The sequence below is a fragment of the Plodia interpunctella genome, chromosome 3 (genome assembly GCF_027563975.2).
Source record: "Plodia interpunctella isolate USDA-ARS_2022_Savannah chromosome 3, ilPloInte3.2, whole genome shotgun sequence".
NCBI classification, from domain to species: domain Eukaryota; kingdom Metazoa; phylum Arthropoda; class Insecta; order Lepidoptera; family Pyralidae; genus Plodia; species Plodia interpunctella.
This window is the reverse complement of record NC_071296.1, coordinates 4,674,573-4,698,896: the sequence shown is the minus strand read 5'-3', so window position 1 is coordinate 4,698,896 and position 24,324 is coordinate 4,674,573. Positions and strand designations below refer to the sequence as shown.

General features: G+C 34.6%; 2 protein-coding genes across 14 annotated transcripts in view; both read left to right on the top strand.

The window, feature by feature from the left end:
• The window catches only part of LOC128683524 (diacylglycerol lipase-beta-like), a 39,095-nt gene extending 31,619 nt beyond the window's left edge, over positions 1 to 7,476 (top strand). For 2 of the 5 annotated variants that reach the window (XM_053769236.2, XM_053769235.2), the window contains exons 8-15: positions 290 to 413; positions 646 to 771; positions 1,047 to 1,139; positions 1,400 to 1,554; positions 1,864 to 2,019; positions 4,033 to 4,145; positions 4,404 to 4,424; positions 4,663 to 7,476. In XM_053769236.2, coding sequence (XP_053625211.1) covers positions 290 to 413; positions 646 to 771; positions 1,047 to 1,139; positions 1,400 to 1,554; positions 1,864 to 2,019; positions 4,033 to 4,145; positions 4,404 to 4,424; positions 4,663 to 4,837 — 963 coding nt within the window. In that variant the 3' untranslated portion in view covers positions 4,838 to 7,476. The remainder of the gene's footprint in view (positions 1 to 289; positions 414 to 645; positions 772 to 1,046; positions 1,140 to 1,399; positions 1,555 to 1,863; positions 2,020 to 4,032; positions 4,146 to 4,403; positions 4,425 to 4,662) is intronic. The other 3 variants (XM_053769237.2, XM_053769238.2, XM_053769239.2) reach the window with 3 other exon arrangements.
• A 1,926-nt stretch (positions 7,477 to 9,402) lies between these two features.
• Positions 9,403 to 24,118, top strand: LOC128682800 (diacylglycerol lipase-beta-like). Of its 9 annotated transcripts, none has more exons than XM_053767678.2 (15): positions 9,403 to 9,694; positions 10,122 to 10,219; positions 11,362 to 11,457; positions 11,807 to 12,079; positions 12,842 to 12,954; positions 13,713 to 13,931; positions 14,407 to 14,710; positions 15,121 to 15,244; positions 16,071 to 16,194; positions 16,667 to 16,792; positions 21,436 to 21,528; positions 21,704 to 21,858; positions 22,210 to 22,344; positions 22,500 to 22,561; positions 22,647 to 24,118. In XM_053767678.2, the coding sequence occupies exons 2-15, from the start codon at positions 10,188 to 10,190 to the stop codon at positions 22,807 to 22,809; spliced, it is 2,019 nt and encodes a 672-aa protein (XP_053623653.1). In that variant the 5' UTR covers positions 9,403 to 9,694; positions 10,122 to 10,187; the 3' UTR covers positions 22,810 to 24,118. The 9 variants fall into 9 exon arrangements, with proteins under 9 accessions (XP_053623653.1, XP_053623644.1, XP_053623670.1 ...); XM_053767669.2 differs by having other exon boundaries at positions 9,403 to 9,872; XM_053767695.2 differs by lacking the exon at positions 10,122 to 10,219.
• Positions 24,119 to 24,324: the final 206 nt, after the last annotated feature.

The following is a 24,324-nucleotide window of genomic DNA, read 5'->3' as shown; positions in this document are numbered from 1 at the left end:
TTGTTTGTTTTTCTTGACATATTACCAGTTCAGTTATCCTCGTAATGTTTTTTTTTCCTGAATGGCGGTCCTCGTAGTTCGAAATCTATTGAAAAGAGACTAGTATTATAAATATAGTAATATTATGAATATAAGTACCTACTAGAACTGAATAAAAATAATTATAATTTTGTATAACATTAACAATATCAACGTCCACTCTCACGAATGTGAGCAGACATGTAAATATAAGTGAGCGTACGGACATGGAGAATAACGATTATTAGAATCGATATTGTGCCTGTTTCAGCTTCCATTCTGTGTGATAGCGGACCACGACCGTGAGAGCATAGTGGTGGCCGTGCGCGGCTCCATATCTCTGCGGGACATCTTCACGGATTTCACTGCCGGCTCAGAGAAGTTCGAAGCTGACGGTAAGGACTGTGGGTGGCGTCTAGTTCCGCCCTAAAATAGGACCACTCCTTCCGTGAATCTGGAGCAGGCGACTAAGAGACATATCTTTGATAGCTGATAGTCTGATAGATCAGTTTTAAGAATAGATCTCCCAATTTCAAAACACATACGCATTAGCTTAGCTGTCATAAAATTAAAACATTAAGCATATCATACAATGTATAAAAATATGTATCATTATCGCTTCTGCAGGATTGCCAGAAAATACGGCGGCGCATAAAGGAATGGCGATGGGTGCTGCGAAAATGCTCAAACGACTTCTACCAGTACTCGATCGCGCTTTTCAGCAATACTCCAACTATGATCTAATATTAACAGGTAAGAATTTTGATAAAATTTTGATACATAAAATGAATGAGAATGATTTTGAATTGATATAATCTCAATAGTCTGTCAATAGTAATCTAGTTATATGACAAAACATTCGTAGTTATTTCTCATGTACCTATTTTGAAATCCGCATTATGATGACATGTAAGTAAAACTAAACAGAATAATTAACAACAAACGATCTTACAAAGACAGAAAGAATATTTCAAAGTAAAAATACGTACCTACTACGTTATTATATTTAATCCTTTTCCTCATTCCAGGTCACAGTCTTGGTGCTGGGGTTGCAGTGTTAGTGGCGTTAAAATTAAGGCCAAGATATCCACATTTGAAAGTATTTGCATTCTCAACACCAGGTACGATATCATATTAAAGTTTTTTTTTTAATTCTGTAGTTCATTATAATCTGTTCCATTTGATAGCTTTCCTGTATATTTCGTAGATATTAGATTTCTTGTAATGTACAAACCATATTTACCTGTTATATGGTTTGTACCATATTTGCCAGACCATAAGATAATCTGTTAAGTTATCAAAAAAAGTGACTTAATTATTTTATTAAGGAGTTAAAATAATTATTGAGATACTAGAACGAATCCAATGTTATTAATTTCAGCGGGACTAATCAGCCGCGAGGCAGCTCGTTACACGGAGAGTTTCGTGCTCACTGTGGGAGTTGGAGACGACCTGGTGATGAGGCTGAGCGTCCACAGCATTGAGAACCTTCGGACCAAGGTCATACAGACCATACATGCCACAAAATTACCAAAGGTAAGACTTAAGAGATATATGAGAGTGTGTGACTTAGCTCTTCTGCAATTTTTATTTAAAAACGATGTAAGTTGTCTATTTTCTATTTCTTCGGTGAAGTAAATGAAGAAGACAAATAAATACAAGTAAATAATAATAAGAGTAAATTTAAGTAAAAATCAATAATCAATCACGAGTTTCAACCCTCATACGAAATATGAAGACTACAAAATCTGTGAATGATTATTGTGAATTATTCACAAATATAATTAAAAAGTGCGAAGTCTTTAATCTATACAATACATGTAAAATATTTGAACAATTTTCCAGTACCGGATAATGTTGAACGGCTTTGGCTACGCCCTGTTCGGGGTTCCCGCCCGAGACCTGGAGTCCACCTGGCGCCGGCCCGAGGAGCTGGAGACGCAGCAGTCGGACGACTCCACGGAGACGCTGCTGGTGCAGAGCGTGTCCACCGTGAGTGCTGTCAGTTGAGACTTTACCTTTAGCTCCCGTGTGCCGTGACGCTTCGCCTGTCGATATCCTGCCATGCTCTAAGAATACACTGTTTTGGCCTAGATATAGTAAATTTATGTTAAATCCTTCGTATGACCTTTGATCTGACTTTTATACTATATTCTCTTAAAGATGTGTACAACATTTTAACATAATAAAAATCCGTAATTTATACATTATAAATGGTTCCTTGTTGCATTCTTTTGTTACAAGGGAACCCTTTACATTTGTTCGATTGTAATAAGTAAACCTGCAGTCTCTCTTTCTGTATATTTTTGGCTCACTACACATTGACTATCTGTGTTTATTCGTTATTATCATCGTTTGAGGTGCATTGCTTAGTTTTTAATTGCGTTGTAAAAAAAATACATTCAAACTAACCAATGTAGGTACATTCGTAGCGTTAATTTAGCGTAAAATATAAATAGAGAGATAGCTATGGCACATATAATGTTGTATTAAAAGTCTAATATAATACATACATTGGCAAAATATACATATCCAAAAGGTAATACGTAGATCCAGAGTAAAATTATTCAACATTGCATGCTCTCAAAAAAAAATTGCACTATTTGGTCTTGAGCACATTTGATGGTGTTCAATGTTGATTTGAATGAAACCTTAGAGAATGGCGTAATTGGATTGCTTTCTTTTATTTTAATTACAAATTGTTTAAAATTACTGCAAATGTTGATTTTTTGTTTGTGTTATTGTCATGTAAAATTTCAACAGTGTAGTTAGTTTTAAGTTTAACTTTTACTTTTTTTGTTTGTTTAAAGTCTATTTACTTGGCTGGTGAGTAAAAAATATCTTGATGAAAACTATTAAAATCTATCAATTAACGGATTACGTAATTCGATCGTTAAATAATTCTTTACTGAAAAATATTAAACGCTGAAGTATTTTTTATACTTAAGTTGACCATTGGGTTTGAGAATTCTCCAGATATTTTGCATTCGTGAGAACAGAACTCATCTTTGCCATTCAAAGGTAAGTGGTCAGAGTTATGGATAACGTGTGACTACATTGTGGCGTTTGCTTTAACCTTGCCTGAGCTACCATGAAATATGAACCACGTAGCACGTCATTTTTTAACGATGCGTATACGACGTGAGAAAAAAAGACAGCTTGTGGACGTTATATCCATCCTGTTACGTGTTTGTATGTTTCGTAGTAAGCCTTCTATTTATTTTTTGTAGTTATTGAAACAAGGTTTTTTTTAAACAATAGTAATTTTTTACAATATTATGCTCAGTATACTTATACAAGAAAATATAAAAATGTTAAATCAAAACATAATATTTCGAAAACTGTTTTAATTAGGCTGTTGTTTAATAAAAACGCCCTATATATTTTGTGGTTGCAGTTGCTTGTATTAGCATTAGTTTACACTTTACCTATATATGTATAAGATATTTATATGATTCTACAACTGTAGACGTTGATTTGATTAATGACTGCGATCTACTATCGCATAAGAGTTCACAGATCATGTAACTGGTTGAGTCAATGATTTATGTATTACATTAATTATGAGTCTAAATTCAAGTGCTTTAAATGCTTTGTGGTACGGTTGTGTGACATTTTTCAGAATATAACGATGCGAGAACTTAAACTCGTGTAGAGAGGTTTTCGTATCTTGTTGATTATATGGCGTAAGCATGCCACGGAAGAATTTTACCTTTTTTGTATATCTGTATTCTGTACATTCCTGTGTATGTGCATCTGAACTTCACAAACTTTCTCCAAAACTACTGAACCGATGGAGTTGAAATTTAGTATACATATTTAGGTCCCACTGTACACAAGTAACTTAAATTTTAAAAATATAGCTTTTGGGTGGTATACCTATTGGAAAATGATATGAAAAAGTTTGGCAAACATTATCTTGTGACATATTAATTGAAAGGGCTTATTTTGAGGATTTCAAATATATTTGAAGTTCTTTTATGTCGTCATAACATTCGGCCCGCTGGTTCGCAGGAGGCGGCGCTGGTGTCGCGCAACGTGTTCGCGCGCCGGTTCTCGTCTGCGCGCCTGTTCACGGCCGGCCGCATCCTGCACATCGTGCGCCGCAAACGCATGGGAATTGAGAAGTCAGTATTTTTTATTGTTAGTTTTTATAAATATCTTATTTTAGTACTCTTTATTAATATTGGGCTATGGACGAAATTCTAATTTCATAATTCTTATTAAGAAATTTACTCATCTTGTATTTTGAAGATAAGTTAGAAAATTTTAAAATCTAGAGCTGAACACGTATTTTGAAATATAAATGCTTAAAAAAACTATAATACTTTTTCTGAAATTTGGCTTAATATTTATCAAAAAATTATGTCCCCATGTCTGAACAGTAATGAGGAAGATGATGAAAGGTAATTTCCATATAACTTTATTTTTACAGATACTTCTGATATGTTACGTAACTATATATAATACGTAAAACTATACCAGTACAGTTTTACGAATAAAGGGAAAGCCTATATTTTTATAAGAAAGTACTCTAGTCCTTCATCATTATGAACATGAAACCAAAAGAAAAAAAAAGTCTTCAAGTTAAAAGAATTTTTTTGTATTATTTTTATATTATATAATATTATTTATTCATTACAGAAAAGTAAGAACGCAAGAGCCGACATTCGAAATGAGATGGGCGTGCGCTGAAGACTTCATGGAATTACAAGTGATGCCGAGAATGTTACTCGACCATTTACCAGAAAATGTACATCGGACCATACAAACTGTCATAGACGAGAGACACACGTACAGAGTCACGCACGTTGTTTAGAAACATAGAGTAGGTAGAACCAATGGACTGGAATTAAACTATATAGAATTGACGATTGAGTTACGGAATTAAACCTTCCATAAAGTATTAAACCAAGTGGTAAATAGCGCTCGACGATGCAAAGATCATGAACTAACTAAGTAGGTTTATGGAAATTTTGCAAGTTTTGTCAATGTGGTGTGCGACGGTGATGAGTGCATAGTGCAGCTGCTGCACTGCAACCTAACGGACTTACAAATAAGTAGTGTCATGAACAAATTAGAAATCTTGCCTAAAAGGTTCAGATTTTTCAGACATGTTGCAATTTGTTAAAAGTACTTATCTACCATGTGCCAGTTTTTGTCCTGAAGAAAAACACGACTAAACTAACTAGGTATAAGTAAAACGGGACATCGCACACGCACTGACAACACAGCTAGGAAATGGCCGTAAACATTATCTTTCATTGTAAAGATGACCAGTGTTGTGATGATTTTATGAGTTTTTTAAGATACACTTTAGAATACCACAAGAAAAGACTCAGCCGATCTGAATACACAGCATTTATTTTTTAAGATGTCTTTATGAAATTAGAAAAAGTATGTGAATAAAACTATTTTTATAATAAGCAAACTTGTGACTAGGGGTAGAAATACGGTTTAATATTTTTATTAGGTACCTATTAACTAAAATTAACTGCAATAGTCTTGACTCTATCTGTCTCTACTGTGATTTGTACCTATGTCTGTTTGTGGGTTTACCACTCTAAAATTTTGTTAAGGTAATTTAGTCGAAAATGTTCTTAGGCATGATTCAATGCCAGGTTTTTTTAACAATAATGTGTCATTCAAATATATATTTTTCATGACATACGACGGCATCGTTCCTACATCAATCAATCTAGTTACCTAACTGACATATATTTATTTTCCTGTACATACCTAAATTTCTGTATTTCAACTAATATATTATTAATTTACACTCTCAAAGCGGTATCAACTAAGTTAAGATATTTATAGTAATAAATGTGAGAAGACTGTGATGATGATTTAGTATGAATTAAGTGACAATTTTATGTAATACGTGGAGAGTGGATTTATAGATTAATTTATTGTATGTTACGCTAGATATCGACGAATCAACCAAAAAAGACACAACACTCATTACATGTTTTGTTTATAATACACCATCTTGAGTTATAAGCTAATTCTTCAAATGTGGTCGTCCAGATCAAAAGGGAACTTATGGCGGCTAGCACTTAGGTCTTTATTGCCGTGGTTCCAATACAAAACAACGGCATTATAGACCTAAGGTCCCTTTTGCTTTGGACGATCACAAATTTGTAAGTAGGTACCCAGTTAAACCTCTCTCTTATCTTGGTTACTTCTGTGGTTTGTGTCAATGATTCATCGATATTTATGTGTATATAGCGTACATAGTTACATAATAAAATGTTGTGTAAATATAAACTTAAAACAAGTTCTAAAGAAAGGAAGCTTTTTGTGTTTGTCCCTATGTAGTATACATATCAACTATCATAGTTTCTTAGTTAATTTTTCGACTCATATGATGAAATTTTAATAAATGTACAACCACGCACCAGTATAATATTTAAAATATTGTTATTATGTATTAAAATAACAAGTTAAACGTGTAAATATTTAACATTTTTTTGCTCAACGGATATAGCAATTTAATTTTCTTTTAAATTTATTATAAACATCATACCTAAGTCTATAACTAAGTACAATAAATTAGACTATAAAGTATATCAGTTGTATAAGAGTCAATTAGATCAATATTGTAAATTTCTGTAAAGCAATTGAATTATAATATTATGACGATCACAACACTTGGGAACATGGTACCTACCACGACTAACTTAGGTATTCATTAAAAAAATATATTTTTAAGTCTGAAATAACTAAAAGTGTTTTATGCAGAAATCAATCAATGTAGTAAATAGATACACGACAATTTAAAATTTGTTTGCTAATTTTTTTCCCACAAATTAATAAACAAAAAATAATATTGTTTTCTAAAATATCTACAAATAAATAGTGAAAATAATAATATTTTGCAAATAACACAAAGATTACATGGTTGCGTTGTGTTGAGTCTCATTTGAATAACCCCTAAAAATGCCAAATAATTATAAGTACGTAAGTAGTTTCTTAACTATAATAAGTACTAAATAAATATCTATGCTTTAACTACTAGTGTACACATGTTCTTCACATCGATAACCGTTTACTTAACTGTGATTACAAATGGTAGGTAATAGTAAACTTACAAAATAATTATTATGAAACTGAAGTATTTATTTTAGCACGAAAATTTTCTTTATATTTACTACTCCAATCTAATTCATATAGTTTTCTACCTAGATTAAAAAAATATATTCATAAGGGAACAACATAAAGTGGCTTTGGAAAACTACATCGTTTTTGGATACGTATTTTCTTGACTGCATTGTACAGAACATTCCAATTATACCTAAGTTTGTAGATGATATTTATATTTTAGGTTGGTTACTTTCTTTTTCTGTCCTTAATGAATATTTCGTGTCAAAAATATTTTATGATTAGATAAAAACATTTATTTAAAAACTTTTTGTTTTTATTATTTTATTTGATGTATTCGGAAAAAGAAAAAATAAACTTATTCGAGACTATCTTATATCTATCATTATATGTAAATCCTCATCATCAGACGGAATAATGTTAATATAAACTGCCATGATAAACTCGTGATGTGTGTGTTTTTAATACGTCCCCAATTTATTACTTATGCTTATGACGTAAAAAATCCTCAGTCCCATATTTTTACAACACAAATTACGAGATTATGGAGATGTGTAGTTAATTTATTGTTTTAGCTTTCATATTTTATTAATGCATGTAAGGAAAAGATATATTATTATTGTCATTATTTCGGCGTGTTTGTTTTATTGTCTTCATTTGCAACATTGAATACCTATTAGGTTTTACTTATTTTTCTGTTAGATATTTTTGTAAAACCATGAATCTCTATTTTTACTCCAGTTACCTAATTTATTATTGTAGATAAAAATTTATGTACACAACACAGCATAATAGATATAAGTCTTTTTAAAAATATGATAATAATTCATATTAGAAAAGTATATGTACCTATCTAATCTACGCACATTCATCACTATCATGGTCCAGTCTATTAAAGATTACATAGGTGAAACAAATGGTTTTTTAAATGGTTGTAGGTAGGGGCCTGGGGAAAGTGTAAGGTATCCAATTGAAGACTAATTGTAGAGGAGTCTGTGGCGTGAAATTGTCTAATTATTATATATATATATATATATATATATATATATATATATATATATATATATATATATATATACCTAATATACCTAAAATGATGGTAAAGTTACCGGACCGATATATTATTCTGTACCTATACAATAGTTCCGTTTCATTGAGTAATGATAATGTGACCCAGACACATTATCGCTTTTAGTATCCTTGATTCTTAATATTAAGTAAGTAGGTATGACGATTCACATAAAGTGCTCCATAATTTTAATATCCAATTTGATGAATTGATTTTGTTACTTGTACACTACGTAAACTAATAGATTTATCTACATATATATGTGACATTGTTGAAACATCAATCTGTAATTCCAAAGGTAGATAGGTACTATTGTAATGTAAACTTTGTTATCACTGATTATAAAAGAATATGATCACTTCACTAATTATTTTTACGTACTTTTTTACTAATACATGTTTATTTTACATATCCGTATTCGTCAGACAATGAGTCTGTAAGTAGTAAACTTTGAACCGATTTATTTTTGCACGGAATGAATCATGAATATATGGTACGCACTACGCACCTAACCTACTTAGCTATTTCAATATAATTCAGTTTTCTATATTTATTTAAGACAAAAGAGGTCCATTCTATGTTATAATACCTACTTACTTTTAAATTACACAGTTGAGGGGTTGAGTGTAATTTGTACTTTTTTTTGTATATTCAAGTATTAGAAGGACTGAGGTTCTTTTCACTTGTACCCTAAATTAGGGCTTTATAATCTCTTTCACTATGTAGTATATAGTAGGAAGTAGGACATATCCAATGTCTTGTGTTGGGTTTGTGTTAATTTATATTAAACTTTATTTTAAGTACTCTGCTGTGTTTTATTGTATTTTTCCTTTATCCTAATAATGTTATAGGTACTTCTTATGTTAATGCGAAAGTTTGTGAGAGCATGTATATTGTGAATATTTGTTTCATTTTCACGTCAAATCTACTGGACGGATTGTTATGAAATTTGGTACACGAGTAGAACATAACCTGGAATAACACATAGCGTACTTTTTATCTCGAAATTCTCACGGGAGAGAATCTCCAGGGCGCAGCTAGTACAATATAAAAATTGCGTTGCTGTTTTACTTGCCTAATCAAGAAGTTTATTCAGTTATTCATACTACCCAGGCCCCTGAGCCAGTCCCCAAGGTTAGAAAAGCAAAGTTTACTGCGTTTGGCTTGCATCACAACGTCACAACAGGCAGCATACATTGAAATACATTGGTAGTTCACTCAGTTTGCGTGTACCCCGGGCCGACGGTAGACGTCGCATCAGCGTCGATAAGACATTGATAACATCTGCTTACTGTGTGCTACTACATATTAAAATTGCATGGTCAATATTCATCATTATTTTACATTACAACGACCGACGTTAATTATCTATTGATTAATTGCTGAAAATCCAAAGTTTATAAGCAATGTCGTTTGTTTAGCATTACATCATCACCGGCGCGACCGATCGATCGGGAATCCGGGACCAAAATAATTTGAGGTTATGTTGTGTCTGCGTTTGGAGTTGTGAGTTGAGAGCAGTGAATCATTTTATAACTACCTACGTTTGATATTGATAAAAGTGCAAGTTACTATGTCGTTCGGGCATGTGTCGTGATTTAGATAAACTATCCAGTTGTTTATTTGTTGATTAGGTACAATCTTTTGTTTGTTGTGGTTTTGACATCTAGACATAATTTTTAAGGTAAATAGTTTTTTTAACAACATACTTTTAAGTACCTACCTAATTACGTATGTATGGTGCATTGAGTTTAATTGCAAATTTTAAGTAAAATGTAAGGAGATATGTGCCAGGCTGATTTAAATCATTCTATTGGTAATTACTAATTGGGTACCTACCTACATATTTAGTAACTTTATTTAGGAGACGCTATATTATTAGGTAGAAATTTAGCTTATATTTCTAAACAATTATACTTATATTTTTTTCTAGAACCATATTAACAAAAGTTAATCACACCGACCGAACAGCGCTGACCATGAAAATAATAGGACGTAGATGTACTTACCTATTTTAAACAAATTTTCCAAGTAGGTAACCCAAACATACTTTATTATACATTTCCAAATTGAAATTCATTTTTTCTTTTTTTCAATCAGACTAACGGATTCTGGCTAGTGGCTTGCATGGAACAGTCGAACGCTTCAGAATACAAAAATCTCTAATATAACGCACTACCTAGGTACCTACCTAATAATTTGCTACCTATAATTTGCTGAGCCTATAACTTTTCACAGATTCAAAAATAAAATATACCTAGAATGCTCGCGCGCACCCCGTTTATCGTATCCCGACCCTTTTTTATATCTTTTAGGTTATCGAATACGTGCATATTTATATTGTACACTTATCATTTATCTCCTTAGAAAGTAAAAAGCGAGCCACCTTTACAATACCAGCTTTATAATTATAATAATGTGCCTAGGTACCTATAAATAATTAATTCTGACAGCCGCATTGTGATAACATCGGACCGCCAATTTAAGTCTACCATCGCGCGCTCATTGACAATTTAAATAGCGCGCGATTTATCCATTTAAATAAACGAACGTATTCTCGAAGATATTGAAATTAAAAAATTTTTCTCGTACAGTCAACAGTTCATCAACCTAACCAAATTCATTGCAAACTCGCCGCTATCTTGTTTCTAACTTTCGATGTAGAAGTAAAATGTTAGTAGGTACGTAGGTACCTACTACCATGGGTATCATACACACAATGCTATGTTTGAAATGTGTCGTTGACTTCAGTCTTATTTGAGATTATTCACACGGCATTATAAACAGATAACCTATTGTCTTTCATGAACATAACTTTACCGGTACATATTAACTGTAAAGTATAAAGTATCAGTAGATTTATCACTATTTGAATATGTTTACCATGACATACCTACACACACACACACTCACTGGCTTGTTTTACCTTACTGCTGTAGCACATAAAGTCACATGTATATCAAAATATTTATCTATCGGTCCGGCTGTCAGTCATAAAGCAGACTTGTGTTAAAGCAAGATACTTGTGCATCTAAAATGGAAAAAGCACCCAAGAAAATAATACTGTAAGAACCATCAACTAGGTAACTAGTTGATTGTAAAAAAAAGACTAAAATAAATTATTGTGCAAACATAATATTATTGTGGGGAAATATAAATTTTAATTGTTACAGAATGCCGGCGATACGGATACTAGGGCGCAAGTGGCTGTTTGCAACAGACGATTTAGTGTTTCCGAGTCTCATCGAGATTCCATACAGAATATTTTGGTTTGTACTTATTTTTATACGCAATAAAATATGAAATTAATTATTTTTTTATGACTTTGTAATAATTTAGGTTCTGTGCTTCATTATTTAAAGCGTAGGTGTAGGCTTTGAAATTCCCTGGAGCTCTAATCCTGGAGCTGTTATTATTATATTGGTGTTCCTTTTTGCATCTCCGACATGTATATTAATCCTCCCCTAATTATCATAATATATATCCCTAGTTATATTAATCTTATTTACCTTTAACTTTATAACTAAGCGAGATTGGTCTTATAAAAATACAAAAACCTTTCATTGGATCCTGGGTACTTAAATATAATTAATAAATGAATGCACATCTTTTCTCCAGGTTGGCGTTCCTGTGCATCATATTAAAAGAAGAATATTCGGCGACATGGTTATGCGTGAAGCCAACAAATATAGATGATGTTCGGCCATTGATGTTCAGGATTTTCGCGCCTTCTGAAATCGATTGGAATGGGCTCCTAACCAGGCTGTTCCTGTGCGGAACCCTGGCGCTCCAGGCTGTGTATATACTGTCCCTGATTGCCCTGGCCAGTCAGTCGGGGAGAGGCACCATCACCGACACCAGGAAGTACGTCGTGCCTTTGCTTTTGTGGAAGTGAGTCTATTTTTATATTCATAGTTAGGATTAGTATAAAACTACGGATCAAATATAGAGAGGCACCCGGTGCATCAACTTGTGCACAGCTTCAATTAAAGGTGCTTAAAGAGGCGAGATGTGGTTGGTCCATGGCAGAACCTCCGCCTTGCCCCGCTTTTCTGCCTCAGCTCCGCGAATAGTCACAAATATTGTTAGAAAAATGACCATAAATCGTCTCCTTTTTTTTGTTTTCGGGGCTAGGCATATTTAGTTTTAAAGCGTTATGGTTGGGACGGCTAAAATATTGATTGCAAAATTATTATAAAACAGATACGTACTTATATGTATGTTGATGAATACCTAGGTATGTATAATTGAAAAATGGAAAACTAATGTATTTTCAGCCTAGACATTAGTCACGCTAATAGATTCCAATTAGTGTATTAGTTATTGTTAATCACAATTTTGATTGATCATAATGCGAGTTATTTTAATAACATTGGGAAGATATGTTCTACGTTCTTTACGCACGTTTATTTGGTACTTAGGTACTCAATTTTAACAAGTTTTAAAAAGGGCTTTATCTGTTCTACTCAATTTGAATTACTAATCACTAACGGTTATCTATTGAGATACTTAGGAAGTAGGTAAGCAAACAGTTATTTATATTATATTAGTGGCCAATTTCGCTTGAGTAAAAGCAGCCATGTTAATCCTGAACGTTTAGTCACAACAATCAAATATATAAAAAAGTATATAATTATGAATTATTTGTTGCAGTTTATTCCTTATCATACCTGAAGTGCTACTGAATATTATCGGCACTATTTGGATATTTTCTGACATGATATCATGCCAGTTGACCAGCCATTACGCGAGTGTAGTTGTCCATAGTAAGTAAATATTAGTACGTATCTCTTTGCTTCATTATTTACATTTACAATTATTTACATGGTTGAAATATATCGTCCTTATAAAGCAAATAGGAAACTAACTTATAACCTTAGATTAGAGTTAAACTCTTTTTTTCATATGCTTACAATATAACCTCTTTCTAAGTTTTGAATGTGGCTACGATAAATTCGTTTCTTAGATAAATTCGTTTATCAGCTGCATATTGTCATGCAGCTGATAAACGAATTTATCTAATAAACGTCGTTATCTAAGAAAAGCATATCAGACAATAAAATAATAGTTTATCTAAATTCAAATACATGTAAATTTTGACAATGTATGTCAGCACGCTAATTCATATTCTTTCTCTGCAAAATAGTTTTACGTTGATGATCACACGTACCGAGTAACTTGGATAGACTAACTAGCCAGTAGTTTGTAGCTTTGTCTGATAAATACTAAATAACTAAATTTAACGTGAAAATTGCCTGTGAATTTCTAATGTCTATACACTATCGCCGAACTCAAACAGATGCCGACGCAGTGAATTGACATTGCGTAACTAGTATGACAGCTTTTATTTACCGCAATGTGGAAACAACAATGTATGTCGAATGCGCCAAAATATAGCCAACTTTTTGCCGAAAGTGGCATAAAGTTTCCACGAGCTCGTCCGATAACCTGCTCGCTCATTTATTCAACATGTGATCGAGACGTATATAGTTAGGTACATATTTCAAGAGATCTTTCCTTGCAGGTATAGTGATAATGAACTGGGTACGTCTGGCCCTGATGCTCCTACTCGTCTACTTGATGTACGACCCACTGGGCACCGTCAACTATGACGAGCTGTCGTCCTCGAAGCAAGCCTGGTTCAACCGCAAGTTGACCAAGACATTCGCCTGGAGATTGAAGTGGGCATTGCTATTACTCAGGGGTGACGAGCACAGCAAGGAAGCGATACAAGAAATTGCAAGTTAGTAATTGTCATTAACGGACATTAATGACAGACATTACATAATGTCTAATTTATTTCGTAATTTACCCGTATCACCAATAGCACGAAAGTAGTTAAAGACTTCCGTCAAACATAGGTTTAGACATATTATACTTAGACATATACATATATATATTTTTAATCAACCCATTAATTACTATAACGGGGGTGAAAGTTTGTATGAAAATTATGTCTGTTCCGCTTTCTCAGAGAAATTCATGCGAGCGGGGCCGCGGGCAAAAGCTAGTAATCCATAAACCCAATAGTTGTACCAGTCAACTTTGTTAAACTTTTAACTGCGCGCCGCCTTTGCAGTTTTTCTGCACAGGTTAAAGTTAACTTCAAAATTGACTGGTGCAACACACCACGTGTATGATCTCATCCATAATTCAGAAAAAATATTATAGGTAGGTTTCAGAATTGTTTCAGGATAAAAATATCAATTTTGTTTCAGGGCTTCTAGCGACATTATTCAGATCGTCGGATCTCGTCCAGTCTGATATTATAGCAGGCTGCATTCTTCTTAGAATAAGGCAAAAACGGTGGTGTAAAATCAACGAGGGAAACCAAACTGATGACAACCGATATTGCACAGACGTGTTCAAGTTCTTCGAAGGGTGCCCTCGATGGATGAACTTAAAAGATGCCTTTCACTATATGAATCTGTCTACGGCCGCATACGGCTGGATGTATGTGCTGTTCAAAAATTTCTTCAGCGGACTATGTTTGATCGCGCCCTATATACGATGTTTTTGTCAGTAAGTTTGTTTTTATACCTTTATAAAATTTGAATTGAATTGGTATTAATATTATTTATTAAATTTAGTAGAAGTAATACCTATTATACACATCAAACAGTCGGATTTTTTTGGTGTTAACAAACACATTTAACAAAAAAAGGATAACATAATATTAACAACAAGATTTAGTTCGAACATATTTAGATCGTTCAGACTCGAACATTGAATTATTCTAATACAATAATATGCGTAGATTAGAGAAGTTCTGTAATTCTGAGCCATTGCCATGGCAAAATTCTTGGATTAGACTCTAAACGCGCGCTTTTGCCCTTGTGCAAACCCTTTATCGAACGAATGATACTCAGTACTCGCCAATAAAGGGCACAGGTGCAATAAAATGCAATAAAATATGCTAATGTTTTCTCCAGACGTATGGAACCCGACGTGACCGGCGACAACTGTTGCATGTGCAACTACGCTGGCCTCAAATACGTCTCCAAGGTGGCCGATAAGGACATCATACATATTTCCTTCACTAATAAAGTGTTTGAGGTACGGAATCTACTTCCTAATAGATTTTATAGTATCATAAGTTACAATTGAGTGAGACCAGCTGGCGAATAGATAAATAATAAAAGTTATTTATACGTTAAGAGTACAGTCGACCGCATAAGTTACCTTGCTTGATTTTCTATACCACGGTATAGGGTATTAATTTAGATTGGTTAAAGTGCCGATGATGCTGAGTACGTTGTGCTGTATGCACAATTAACTTGCACACACATTTATAAACATGTGATATGAAATTTATATACATGCCAGTGTACGGGCACAAAGCGCCATAATTACTATTTTCACCATTGACGTGCGTCAAAGATAAACAAAAAGAAAAACAGCACTTCTTAATGACGTGCGTAGGTGTTTTTTTTTTCTATTTGTTGATGTATGAGGTGATATTGATAGGAAAATAACAAAAATAAACATTGGTGTAATAAATAATGTTTGTTGGGCAATACCGCTTCCTATGTGCCGCCTAATTAACTGAACCTGGCATTATAAAAAAAATTACTCCGCCGATAACTCTATGAATTATGTAGGTAAGTAGTAAAGTCAACAATTTAAAAAAATTGATTACTTTGACACTACACAAGGTTTTAGTTTTAGATAGGTGTACGTACAGTACAGTCTACCGCACCTCAAGCGACTATGCATATATGTACCTCAACTCTATATGAAACGGCAATAGCGGCGAATCTGCAATGATTTTGGATAGCTTTGTGAGCTGTTCACTGTATATAATATAGAGGCAGCTACATAAAAACACTCGCTTTAACCAAATGTGACTGTACAGTGTACATATGTCATGAAATATCTTCAGGTGCCTTTCTACATCGTAGCCGATCACGAACGGAAGAATATCGTAGTGATCATAAGAGGGACTATTTCTGTACCCGATGTCTTCACGGACCTAACCGGGACTTGCGAGCCGTTTGAAGTTGAAGGTAGATGACATTTTAGCTGTATACATATATATACATAAATCCTCCATATATGTGTGTTTATGAGCAGGATATGTATCCTACACACCTACAGTATTAAAATTCTCTCAGTGTGTACTCTAGAATAGGATTACTCCATATCCATACTATATGCATGTGGATCTTAACAGCTGTTAACAACAACAACGTTATTAAAGTGAGTTACGTGATGCAGGCGAGTACGTCATGCAGGCGGTCGGAAAACGACAGCAGAGTTTAGTAAATTTTTATCGTGGAACTCGAGGCATCACAGCCATGAATGAAACTGAAAAAAAGATAGGTATTCTTCTAGTAGTACTTTCATCGCTATATGTATATGAGCTAACACCTTTATGTATGAGTAGCATGAGCTATTAACACAGGTACTCCTGTCTAATTTTGCATACAAATAAGTATATTTTATTTATATTTTTAATATATTATAACTTTTCTCCAGGTTTGCCACCCGGCAGCCGCGCCCACAGAGGCATGGCGATGGGGGCCGCAAAGACGATGCAGAGGATCATGCCACTGCTAGAAAAGGCCTTCCAAGAGCATCCCAACTTCGGCTTAGTTGTCACAGGTACCTACTTGTTTATTAATCTCACAACAAATCGACGTCTAATACCAGCTTCACAGGCGCTCCGCCTGTATAGCTGGTGTTAGACGTCGAGGAACTAAAAGCTAATGAAATAATAGATCTTTTAACATGCATTTTGTGCGCCGTGGCGCTACTACGGAGGGCACAGGCCTCCCGATGCCGCATCGCCGTTTTTATATTAATGAAAGGTTAACTAAAACCAATCGTCAACTGTTCAGGCGGGCAAGAGATCTGGGCAAATCTCACAATTGGCGATATGTCTGGACAAAAGACGGAAAAATATTTGTAAGGCAGCATACGGGCTCCGACTCACCGCGTCATCGCATTCGCTGTGAACAGGATCTAACAAAAATTTTTGGGGCATAATACTGTTGGTTCTTGTCTGGTCAAAAGTGCATAACAGTAAATGTATATTGTACCCTTCTTGCATAAGTAGAAATTTTAATGTACAATACAGGTGTCTACTTTATTACCGCTTTAGTGCAGATATACAGATATGTCAGTTAAAGTATTTTTTAAAGTATTTTTTATTTCATTTTAATACTGTTTTATTGTTGTTCAATTTTTGCTTGTATTATGCACGTTCGTATTTGGTTCTCTTGTTTAAATATATGTTAATTATAGTGCATGTTAAATATTTTTGGAATAGTCTTTTCTCAGACTTTCATATAGCTTTAAGGTATCATCACATTGAGTATGCATTTAATGCTTCCAAATCTTATAACAATCATTTATGCACGGTGCTCATCATAAATACTAAATTTCAATTTATTTTACATGAATCGTTTTATAATTCGTACTACTGCATTATTAAATATAATAATTTTGTATTTCTCCGTTACCATGCTTATTTAATTAAACTACTAATGTTTATTAATCAAAAAATGTTTTCCATAATAATATCGCTGGTAGTGTTAATTCCAGTTAACATTGTCAATAATTATTTTAAATATGATTATCAATTTTATGCTTTTATTCCAGTCTTATGTACCTATTTTTATTTTGTTTGGTGTCATGTCTATATTGTTTTTTATTTACTAAGCGAAGAACGTCGGCGCATTTTCACATATTTGTTGATAACTATGATCAAGTGCAACCCTTATGCTAAATTTATTTACTTCATATCTTTAATAATGTTTTACTTTTATGGTTAATAAAACCAAGTATTTCAAATTGGGGCTATTTAATGCGGGTTCACTAAATACCGGTCACGACGACTTCCTTGTCGCATTGGACCGTCACAGCGCTGACATCGTAGCGATCAACGAGACTTGGCTTAACGACCAGCAGCTTGAGCGTGCGCCCGCTGTGCCAGGCTATAGGTTTCACGCTGTCGCACGCCCAACGCATATGCAGCGGTTGCGCGGAGGAGGGCTCGGATTCTACATTAAAAAAGACATTCACGTAAGATATCTGCCACGCCCAAATGACCACATTGAACAGCTCTGGCTCTCTACTAAAGTGAGTGGGCTCAAGTTAGTAGTTGGTACGGCCTATAGGCCTCAGTGGGTACACGAGGACGCATTCATTGACTCCCTTACTGACTCTATTAACCAGTTCTCCAATTATGATCTTGTTGTTTTCTTGGGTGACATTAATATCGATTTGCTTGTGACTGATTGTATGAGCGTCAAATTCAAAGAGTTCCTTGAATATATGAATCTTCAACAATTGGTCACTGAGCCTACTCACTTTACCTCTCATTCTGCTAAGCTAATTGATGTGGTCTGTACTAATGCTCCTTTTCAAGACGTCACAGTCAGTAATATTACAGGACGATATGGGCATTCCATGATAAATGTTTCATTATCACTGAAGAAGAGCAAAGTTCCGCCAAGACACTTTACTCACAGGCCACTAAATATAATAAATATGTCTGAGTTCAACGATGATCTTCACTCAATTGACTGGACTGTTGTTACGGAGTTATCTACAGTTGACCAGATGGTAGACAAATTTAATGATGTGATCACTACATTGTTTGATGCTCATGCTCCTTTAAAAAAAGTTATCATTAGGGACGGCTCTTTACCTTGGATTACTGACATTATTAAAAATATGATGGAGGAACGTAACAAAGCTCACGAAAAATTTAATAAAACTAAATTGGAAAATGATAGGCAATATTATAAAGAATTAAAAAAAATGGTTGAGGTGGCAATAGCCGGTGAAAAACGCGCCTATATAGATAAATTAGTTAATACTCAGATTAATGACAGTAAACATTTTTGGAAAAATCTTAAAAGTAAAGTTTTGCCTAACTTTGACAGGGACCGAGTACTTCCAGATAATTTGAATGATCCCAACAAAATTAATGATCACTTTCTACGACTTCCACACTGCAACAATAATAACGTCCGTGAGCAAATATCATTTTTTAAAAGCAACAGATTCTCTGACACAAATTTTACTTTGGAGCCCGTAAGCAGTTCTGATATTGTTAAATATATTTTGTCTATTAAATCAAACTCTACCGGTAGTGACAGAATTAGTAGAGATATGATACTCTTGACTCTTCCTTGTACGTTGGATGTCATAACAGTGATCATTAATCAATCATTAACCACAGGAGTTGTGCCGAGATGCTGGAAGGAAGCTATTGTGACTCCTTTGCCTAAAATCAATATCCCTTCCGATTTTAAGGACCTCAGAGCGATCAGCATATTACCATTTCTTTCGAAAATCTTGGAGAAAGCAGTTTCATCTCAACTTACACACTACGTCGAAAATAATGATATTCTTCCTACACTGCAGTCCGGGTTTCGACAGGGCCGCGGAACTATAACAGCACTGATTGATGTAGTGGATAATATCATAGGCGAGAGAGACAGAGGTCGCGGAACGATCCTCTCACTACTGGACTATTCGCGCGCATTTGACTGTTTGAGCATCTCTCTTTTACTTGCCAAACTTTCTTATTATGGGTGTGATTCTGGCTCACTTGCATGGTTCGAGAGCTATCTTACCGCTCGTCATCAATATGTGCAAATTAAAAAAAGTGATGGTACTGCCGTGGACTCTGACTCTAAATCTTTGGAGCGTGGGGTACCACAAGGGTCGATATTGGGACCTTTACTTTTTATTATTTACTGCGCTGATCTACCCTCAGCAATAAAAAGTTGTAAGTTTCATTTTTACGCTGACGATGTCCAATTGTATATTAGCACTCCTTCTAACAATATATCACAGACAGTCAATCAGATGAATGAGGATCTAGCTAGCATTTCAGATTGGTCTAATCGTAATGCACTTGTTCTGAATCCGGAGAAGTCTAAATTTATGATACTTGGTAGTAAATGGCAAATATCTCAGATTGTGAATGCGTGTCCCGCCGTGTCTATTGATGGTCAGTCTCTTGAAAGAGTAGAGGAGGCTAGAAACTTGGGTTTAATTATTGATGGTGAGCTGAAATTTGGGAAACATTTGTTGGGCTTGGCTAAGAATTGTTTCTATCGTCTCAGTATTCTTTACAAAATACGCGATCAGCTGTCGGTTAGGTCGCGGGAGATTGTCTGCGAGTCGCTGGTGCTCTCCAGGCTTAACTATGGTGACCTCGTATATGGTCCACGTCTTACGGAGAAAGCAAAACGTCTACTCCAAAGAGTGCAGAACGCATGTATACGGTTTATTTACAATGTCCCTCCGCGAAATCATATTACACCCTATTTAAACAAAGCGTCTGCACTCAATATGGAAGCTCGTAGACAGTTGCATCTCGCTAGTTTACTTTTCGGCATTTTGAAGTTCAACAAACCTGAGTATCTCTATGACAAATTAATATTCATGTCTCGGCGTCGTGCTAGATTGGCACGCCCTGTTCTTTCTATGCCAGCACACAGGACTTCAGCATTTGCGGGGAGTTTTAGGTACGCGGCAACAAAGTGTTGGAATAATATTCCACCACCGATGAGATGCATACAGTCTAAATTTACTTTTAAATTAAAATTAAAATCACATTTATTAGAAAAACAAATTCTTGATTCTTCCCACCACCGCTTTACTTGTCGCGTGCATAAAGCGCCCTCCCGTAAAAAGTAGTCACAAATTGCCATTTGCGTTACCACTGCTTTTTTTTATTTTCCAATTAATATATTTAATGATATTATTTATGTAATTTGCATTTTATTCCCATTTTGACATTAATTTCTATTTTTAATTTTTTATTTTATCAAATCTGTATGTTAATTTGCGCATGGTCGCGTCATCGCTCAATGGCGACGGCTGAAAATCAGCGTTGCTCCATTAGAGTAACATGTGCTGAGCTGTAGCCTATTTGTGCTTCTGTGGCACACATTTGCATGTACTTTTAGATATAAGTTAGCTTAGTGAGTTTTTATGTACCCTTTTCTGTTTTGTATAATGTATGTGTGATACAGTTGAACAAATAAATGATTTATCTATCTATCTATCTTATCTATCTATCTATCTATCTATCTATCATTTTTATCATTAAATTGCAACATAATAAAATAAATTAGGTTAATAAAAATGGTTAGTGTTGCCATCACAGAATTAGATACGATAATTAATTATTCCATTTTTAAGTATTCTTTATTGTTGTATTCTTTAAGCCGAAGTAAACATCTATCCAATTCCCTAATAAATAAACTTATGATTTTTTCCAGGTCACAGTCTCGGAGCCGCGATTTCCATTTTATTGGGAATCAGATTAAAGCCACATTTTCCAAATGTCAAAGTCTTTGCGTTTTCAGCCCCATGTAAGTGAATTTTGTAATTTTTTTATAGTATTAAAAAGATGAGTTGATTGATTCGACAAAACGTGTTGCGGATGAATTTCTGTAATGTGGAAGGATGTTGCTGATAAGTATTTGTGAAGATATGGCACCGCACATTGCTGATACGTCGTACCTAAGATATTTTTTTAATTCGCAGCGGGTCTATTAAGCCGCGAAGCGTGCAAGTACACGGAGAGCTTCGTGATGATGGTGGGGGTAGGTGATGATGTAGTGATGAGACTGAGCATCCTCAGCGTGGAGAGCTTCCGGGACAAGCTGGTACAAGCGCTCAACGCTACGAGGCTGCCTAAGGTTAGAGAACTAAGTGTTTTTTTTACCCTTTTAGGCATCTACTAAAAATCGCCACTAATGAAAAAAATATTATCAACTAAGTACAAAATGTAATTTACACGTGAAATCTTAATATTAGAGGAAAGTGTGTTGTGGCATGATTTAACTTGATGTGGTGTGGTAACCCGAGTGGATCAAGTTTTGTCTTAATGCGAAAAACTCGTTCTCTTGATTTGTGCATTTTACTCGACATAGCGACCACCTGCACTACTTACTACTAAAGTTGCCTGGGATCCGTGGCTAAATCAATATCAAAAATTTAAATTTCACTTAAAAATTAACGTCTCGACGTTTTATTTATTTTACTTACAGTATCAGATACTGCTTAAGGGACTAGGGTACCTGTTCAGACACATTCCCGACTCCGACCTGGACTCCGCCTGGAAGTCTCCGGACAACCTGGAAGCTATGCTGCTTGACTCACCTGTCATGCCTCGTGCGTTCCCGGTACGTATATTTATACCTTTCATAGAAATTCAGTGTGCACGGGCTTTGAAACCGGGAGCAGGCTCAGATGACAGCGAGAGATCTATTTATGTATTTTCGTGTATTTGTATATAAGTTGTGTAGTCAAGATGCTTTATGTATGTAATTGTCCGCAGGAATCCGATCGATTGTACAATGCTGGTCGAATATTGCACATAACTAAAAATAAATCAACAGGGTAAGTTTTTTAAAAACAAAATAAAAATATGTAGGTGTTAAAACTTAAAAAATGAAGATACTTCTATACGATAATGTTTTAACAGGAAGTCGGAACCCAAGTACAGAATGACATGGGCATCGCCCGAGGAGTTCCGTGACATAATGGTGATGCCGAGGATGCTGTTCGACCACATGCCTGAGAATGTGCACCACGCCATCAAGACAGCTCTAGAAGAACATCGTGCCAATCCTGTGATAGACTTGTAGCGGGGGCGAGGTAATTATGCTCGACCGCCACAAAAGGAAGATGTTGCGCCTGGGGAACCGCACGGCTCCAACGGTGTCATGTCGGAGGTTGTATTTATGCTTCCAATCGAAAACGCACTGGTCTGACGTCTAAAGTGATGTGTTTGACATAAAAAAATATTCCTTATATTTTGTGATCGTATTACTTAGATTTAATTAGGTAAATCGTTGTTTATGTCAGGCATACACCAGTTGCCTATCCAATCCAATGTATCAATTGTTCAAACTATTATTAACATTTACGTGGTATATTATTTACTAACTGCTTCGCAGCATACTGTCCATGCTGCGAAGCAGTTAGTTTATGGACTAAGTATACAAACATAACAATAGGCGCAGCGGACGGGCGGTTTTCTTAACTTGTTTTAGAAAATTGGCGCTCCGGACCCGGCTAGATATTTTTATTTACTTGTGTGATGTTATTGAATCTCATGTCGACCTGTTTTTTATTTTATTGTAATAACAACCTATTGGATTTTTTTCTTTGGATCGGATCGTCTTCTACTCCAGTTTTATTTACTTAACGACATTTTTATAAGTGAATTAAAATTTATATTATAGAAGTGCCATAATTTACTAACATAGGGTTTAAACCTTCATATTATGATCGCCAACAAAATTAGATCGTGATTTTATATGTGTTAAAAAGTGAAATTTCTCGTAGTGTACGTGCCTTTCTAAGTTGTGTGCAATGAAAATGTATAGTAAAGAGTAAGAGGTGTATAGTATGCCCTTGCAGTGGTACAAATATGGTGAAAAGATTTCAGATTTGGTATAAAAGCGCCTGATCACTTTGCAATCTGTCGTGCCAGAAAGGGGTGCAAATATATATGATAGAGAAGTAGTTAGGACTATATGTGTAATCTATAATATGAAAATCTGCATCCTTTTCTTTCATCAAATTACAGTCAGTCATTAATTAATATTGCTAGTCAAATTGCGAAGTAAATAGGCGCTTTGAAATGATATCGCGTCCCGATTTGTCAAAGCACGATATAAATAAATGTGACGTTTCAGAGATAAGAGTACCTATACTAATTCCGTGACTTTAGCTTAGTATCTTACCCGTGGAATGTCACAAATGTGTTTTGGAACCAAAACACGTACACTGTGAGTAATGGTTGAATCAACCAAGTTGACTGAATTGTTGTCGATACAAGTAAGCACCAAGTGTTTTTATCTTTTGTATAATTATATTTGTATGTGTAAGTTTAATATTATATAATGTCAAGGGCTGTATTTAAATAAATCTCATATTCCAAAATTGAAATCATGTTTATTTCTCGTTCATTTATTAGTATCTAACGCACTACCTTCTTTCTTTTGTTCTACGACTTGTCTAAACTTAATAAATACCATAATCATGGAATTAGTAGGTACTACGAAGTACCTACAATTCCATGACCATAATATTCATCTTTTTAGTATTAGTGTCGTCTCGTTATTCTTGACTACAGAGTTAAAATGTGTGGAATT

Coding starts and splice junctions, on each gene's coding strand:
- LOC128682800 (XM_053767678.2), top strand. CDS start 10,188: ATGTACTTACCTATTTTAAACAAATTTTCCAA. Junction 15,245..16,070: donor TCACTAATAAAGTGTTTGAG/GTACGGAATCTA, acceptor AAATATCTTCAG/GTGCCTTTCTACATCGTAGC. Junction 22,345..22,499: donor TCATGCCTCGTGCGTTCCCG/GTACGTATATTT, acceptor AATTGTCCGCAG/GAATCCGATCGATTGTACAA.